The following is a 6,000-nucleotide window of genomic DNA, read 5'->3' on the forward strand; positions in this document are numbered from 1 at the left end:
AATGCGCTGTCTCGCTCCTATAATTCCAATAATGCTCCGCTGAGCTGGTCTCACTACGGCAGCTGTAGGGACATGCATGCCAGCCAAGGGTCTCTGGTCTTTAGTGCCAGGGACGGACAGCCCTACGGAGCTCTGGGCTTCTGTGTGAGTACTGTGAACGTGAAGTTGGCTCCTGCAGCTCTTACTGAGCCAGACCTTCCAGTTCCTGCTAGTTTCACATCCTTTAGAAGATATGAAATGTCTGTTTCCTTCTCTCCTCGTTGTTGAGAAGTGGTCACTTGACCCACAGCCATCTTTAACTTTTCCTTTTATAGGCAAGTGAAAGTGTCTCTCCTAACCTCTGACTTCTCACAAACACAAACCTGTCTAGTTCATGTGACGTTTTAAGCAAACAGTTGATGGACTCTCACAGAGATTGTGTAGTTCCTCTCTTAGTGTAATGAAGTTTGACTTGTTTAAAAGGGGCATGTTCACTTTTTTGTTTCCTTAATGACTTTACCCTCCTCCATGATAGTATCAGAGAAAGATGGGTCTCTGAATTGATGGAGGCTGCTACAGAGCTTAGGTTAATTCTGAAAAGACCGTGTGGCATTTAGGCAATTAATTTTGTCTCATTCAAGTAATGAACAAGAAAAAATGTTCATAAAAAAGGCATTTTAATGTCAAGCGGGAGGCTTGTATTTCTAGTGATACATTTCCAGTGTGTCTCCTAAGCTGTGTAACATCACGTCTGATACAAAACGCCCCCTTTTAAACGTGCCAGGTTCTTTAGCATATCATTATCATAATCCCGGTGTGTGTCATCCCTCCACCCTGCCACACTCGCCTCCTGTGATTGCAATGCATCTCATCAACAATGATTTTCTTCTCCTTTAACTGCTCTTTGAATCCCCATTTTTGCTCAGTCACCATTTTCACTTCAACTTCTGATCACGTCAGAATCACTTGATAACTTCTCACTTTGTGTGTGCGGGTGAAAAGTGTGTTTGCCAAAGGTAAGTGGGAGAAGTGTGTGAGTGATTTAGGAAGTGGGTATTAGAATGTGTAGAGGACGGAAAAAAGCTTGTGCACTATCCGAAGATGTGTGAGAGTGTTGTGTAACCTTCCCTGCTTAACATTTACGATTCACTGTATCTCCAGCAAAGCTAATAATCAGAACTACATGCAGCTTTGTGTCCGAATAGAATCTAAAACCAGTTTAATCTCAGTTTTTCATCATTTTAATCAGAGGAGTCCCTTTCTTCTCTTCTAATGCAACACACCGATGCCTAATGTACCGGACATGAGGAATGTTTACGTCGGTGTCTAATTGTCTGTCTGAGTTTTTGGCGCTCTGTTAATAATCATCACTTTCTCTTTTCACAGGATGATGTGTTCGGTCAACAAGGCCAGCAGAGCTACACCATGGACCCCCACAGAAAAGTAGGTTTAATACTCACAGATACTCACTCGCAGTGCAAAGATGTGGTCGAATTCCAAAAGAAAGTTATTTAGATTCACAGACTTGTTTGGCGCTTCAGAGAGGTGGAAATGTAGACGTAACTCCACACAGTCCACATCAGCAACGTGTGCTTTTGTCTTCGAGGTGCCTTTGATGAACGGTCAGATGGGCCCTTCTGTTCGTCCTCAGATGAGCCAGGGGTCCATGGCCCGCCACCCTTCCAGAGAGCAGCTCATCGATTACCTGATGCTCAAAGTCTCCCATCAGCCCCAGGGGCCCCCACGCATCCCGCTCGACTCACTGCAGCAAGAGGTGAACAACGGAGTTTGTGTGGAGTTACCAAAGTGCTAAAAGATGGATTTTGGGGTTTTACTTTGTTGGCTTGGGCTCAAGTTTGATTAAAGGAATAGTTTGACTTGAAAAATACTTTCTCTTCACTTTCTTGTTGTCAGTCTTGATGCTAAGCTAAGCTAAGCTAACCACTGTAGCTTCGTATTTAACAGATCTGAAAGGGCATCAGCCAATATTTTGAACTATTACTTTAATATATATTCATATCGATATGATCCTTTTCACTCATTAGAGGTTTAGTCATTTTGTTTCATATGTCGCCAACAAGCCAGTTCAAAAGATACGTGATCCCTAATCTCCTGCTGTGGTTTGTCAGGACTAAAAATTGTATAATAAACAGTGAATGAATGCACACAGATAACTAATGAAAGCATGTGGGTGTGTTTCAGATCCGTGTGAAAGTGGAGAAGAATCCAGAGCTGGGTTTCAGTATATCTGGAGGAGTGGGAGGACGGGGAAATCCCTTTCGTCCAGATGACAATGTAAATTCCCATTTGTTTCTAGTCCACAAACATGCAGTACAACATACAGCCTTAATATGTTTGATAACTATCTTCTCCATATCATGTGATTTCAGGGTATATTTGTGACAAGGGTTCAACCTGAGGGACCGGCATGCAAAATTCTTCAGCCCGGAGATAAAATTATCCAGGTATTCTGCCGCCTGTAGGAAATATCACAAAGCTCCTTTGTGACTAACTGAAGATTTATTGTTGTTTTTTTGTCTCTCTGTTAATCAGAGTTCTGTGTTTTCTCACAGGCAAACGGATACAACTTTGTGAATATCGATCATGGGAATGCAGTGTCGCTCCTGAAGACATTTCCAAACACTGTGGATTTGACTATCTTAAGAGACGCACAAGCATAGACTCAAGTGGCCTCCAAAGGGGGGGGGGGCGGCGGGGGGGAGGAGGCACGAGAAGAGAGAGACGAACGGAGAAATTTATGTTGACTCTCATATTTTTATACACAGAGGAGACTGATCTGTTGATACCTGTTGGGACTATTTATAGTAGAGATCTTCATAGCCTTGATTAACGGGGAAAACCACTGAATGTAGTGGATCAAAGTGAGACGGCGGCAAAACCTCTGCAAGTACGAGTCCTCAAAAGGCCATCACTGTGGTATATATATTTTTATACAAAAGAAGCTGAAGATATGACCTGCTCTGAAGCAAATAATTACTGTGGTCTCTGTACAGATCTTTTTTTTTTTTTTTTAGTCCAAAACTCATAAATCCTTCATCATAAATTAGGTTTTATTTCTGCGGATTGACATGAATTGACCACTAGGGGGCAGGGCTCCCTCTCTTCTGTCATCCAATTTGCCTTTTTTTTTAAAAAAAAGATAAGAAAACTTTTTATTTAAGATGTTGAAACCATTTCCTGGTCTGCGGAGTGATCTTATGTGGAGGACAATGTTACGTGCTTTTCATGTGGAGACGAATGTAGATCAAGGAGGTGTTTGATTTGTTTTGTGTTTTTTTGGCTTTTTTTATTCGGAGAGATATCTTTGTTTCTCTTCTTGCAAAATGGAAGAGGTGAGAAGAGGAAATCATCCACCCCTGCTTCCATAAACCCACAAACACCCTCCAGCGTACAGACATTTCTGTCCTCACTTCCACCCAAACACCCTCACAGCAAACGCTCGGCATTACCAGACCGCCACCTGTGCTGTGTGGGGAAAGAGATCCTTCGCAATGGAAATGAACCACAGCGCTTTTTTCAGAGATGCTGGTGAAATACAGTCTGCTTGTGATCATTTAATGAGACTGGAAAATGGACTTTGAAATATTGGAGAAACGGGAGAGGAGAGATGCAGTATGTGTTTGCTTGGCCTTAATCTGTTTTGCCAGTCAGCAGCTTTGGTTTAAAGCAAAAGTTCAACATTTTGGAAATGCGATGAGATGATTGAAGCGTTAGCAGCTGGCTAGCCTAAGCTAGCACATAGACTGGAAACAGAGGGAAACAAACATGGCTCGACACATATCCACCTACCAGCACCTCTAAAGCGCACTAATTGAAAAGTTAGATCTTTATTAAATCGTACAAAAATCAAAGTGAAATGAGGGATTATTTGCTGTGACTGCAACCTCCTGGAATCAACAGGAGCAACAGCTCAGCATCAAGAAATGGCACCTAACCCTCAGTAAAACCTCTAATTATAAGTTTTACATCTCAGATTTCGTACTCATTAAACAAACGGGATATAACATGTTAATTAGTATAATTCAAAGGTGCTGGAAGGAGCTAGTCTGCTAGTGGAAGGTATGAATCAGCTTCTCTGCTTTTTTCCAGCCAGAATACACACATTTTCCTAAATGTCTAAACTATTCCTTTAAGCAGAGAAAGACATGGCGGTTATGCTAGTTAACCAAAGCAAGTCTTAGAAATTGTGGACAGAAGGCAAAAGCAGGAGAGAAGTTAAGAGAGACATCTGAATAAGGACATGTCAACGTTTCACTCGCGTGTTTTATTTTTTAAGGGCTTCATCTTTCAGGCAGTCGTCGGTAACGTGACAATTGCAGGGGTTTCAACATCGAGCAGTTTTATTTTTTACATGGGAGAAGACCACAGTTTGCCTTTTGTGTCTATGAAAATGTTTTATCATGCTTTTTACTCCTCACTTTGGAGCAGTCTGTGTTTTTTTTTTTTTCTTTCTTTGCTGTACAGAGAGTCGAGTTGGGAGAAGCAAGTTGTCAAGTGCCATAGACCTTGAACTGTTTGAATAGGGGAGGACCTTTGTCTCCACAGCCCAAGCAATATTCACATATTCACAACCTTCTGAGTACATTTGCAGCATAACGGCTTAAAAGCAATATTTAAAGCCTTTATTTTCATTCAGACAAACATCAGAGAGCATTTTTTTAAAAAACACAACCTTTTAGTAATCCCTGATGATTTTACATGATTTTTATATTGTGAAAAGTCTTTTTTTTAATAATGAAATAGCACAGGAAATATATACGGTAGTGCTTAAAAAAAAAAAAAGATTTCTCTGCATTGTGTAAAAGTGAATGTTTGTGTCACTTTGCCCGACGCTTTTTACAGTTTTCCGCCTAGATTACCATAACTCCTGATGTTCACCTGTGCAAAATAATCAATTCACACTGTCGGAAATACGAAACCAGTCAAAGCTGCATCAAAGAACATTCCTAATGTTTGTCGAAGAACTGTCGGAAAGAAAAACGTGCTTTTAAGTCCACATCTGTGAACCTCTCCGTTAATATTCATTCACTTGTAAATAACTATTCAGCGAGACGTATTTCTAAGAGAAATGGAAATGATAAAATTCACATACTAAGTAATGGACCCATGAATTTTAACCGCACATTTGTGCACACTGAATTGTTTGTACAATATATAAAAGCGTTTTATTCTACAGTGTTTCAGCGAATGGCATTCCCTCGAGTTTTTTATACAGCAGACTGTGTCATCTGCCTGTATGTAGCTACGTTTGATCCGTGTAATGTACTCGTGGCACCGTCAAACCAAAATGAAAACACTGGTGATTAACAAAAACTAAATCCCCCTTTAATAATAATAATAATAATAATAGTCCTACTGTTGTAAAGGTAGCCATTCGAAGTGAAGCTGTGCCCTTCATTTTTAAAATGAGTGTAAAATTTTATTCACAGGCAAATGGTGATTTAATGTGTATTTCCCAAATTTCTCACAGAACATCTCGTATTTTACACAGATGAATTGTTGTGTATATTATCTGTATTAATTTTGTTGGTGATTTCTGTTGACTTTCTAAGATTAGGGGGGTACATTTTTGGGATAATGGTCACTTTATATTCACAGCAAAAACATCTGATATTGTAGACAATCTAGGGAGATAAAACATCACATTTTCTTCATCCATGTTGGTCTGTTTCTTATGCTCCCATACTCTTATTTATTTAGCAGTCTTCTGTGGTTTTTTTTTTTTTTTTTTTTAGACCTTACTAATCAAATTGTAAATACTCTTTAAAAAATTTGAGAAAAGAATTAATAATGGCATTAGTGACTTGCGATTGTAAAACCAGCAATAAATTGCAATGCAGAGGCACCGTTTTAATGTATAGCTAGTATTTCTAAAGTTTCTCTGGAAACGACCACAGTGAGATGATGATTGATATGCATTTACCCAACATTCCAGATTTTGTACATAGTTTCCTGTTTCTGAAGTAACCTGTGGAAAATAAAACTAATGGTCTTTATCAA

General features: G+C 39.7%; 1 protein-coding gene across 5 annotated transcripts in view; it reads left to right on the forward strand.

The window, feature by feature from the left end:
- Window positions 1-6,000, forward strand: part of erbin (erbb2 interacting protein) — a 47,576-nt gene extending 41,576 nt beyond the window's left edge. For 3 of the 5 annotated variants that reach the window (XM_070851173.1, XM_070851176.1, XM_070851175.1), the window contains exons 21-26: window positions 1-144; window positions 1,366-1,422; window positions 1,586-1,753; window positions 2,182-2,274; window positions 2,370-2,444; window positions 2,553-6,000. In XM_070851173.1, coding sequence (XP_070707274.1) covers window positions 1-144; window positions 1,366-1,422; window positions 1,586-1,753; window positions 2,182-2,274; window positions 2,370-2,444; window positions 2,553-2,660 — 645 coding nt within the window. In that variant the 3' untranslated portion in view covers window positions 2,661-6,000. The remainder of the gene's footprint in view (window positions 145-1,365; window positions 1,423-1,585; window positions 1,754-2,181; window positions 2,275-2,369; window positions 2,445-2,552) is intronic. The other 2 variants (XM_070851177.1, XM_070851178.1) reach the window with 2 other exon arrangements.

Source organism: Pempheris klunzingeri, chromosome 19 (genome assembly GCF_042242105.1).
Source record: "Pempheris klunzingeri isolate RE-2024b chromosome 19, fPemKlu1.hap1, whole genome shotgun sequence".
NCBI lineage: Eukaryota > Metazoa > Chordata > Actinopteri > Acropomatiformes > Pempheridae > Pempheris > Pempheris klunzingeri.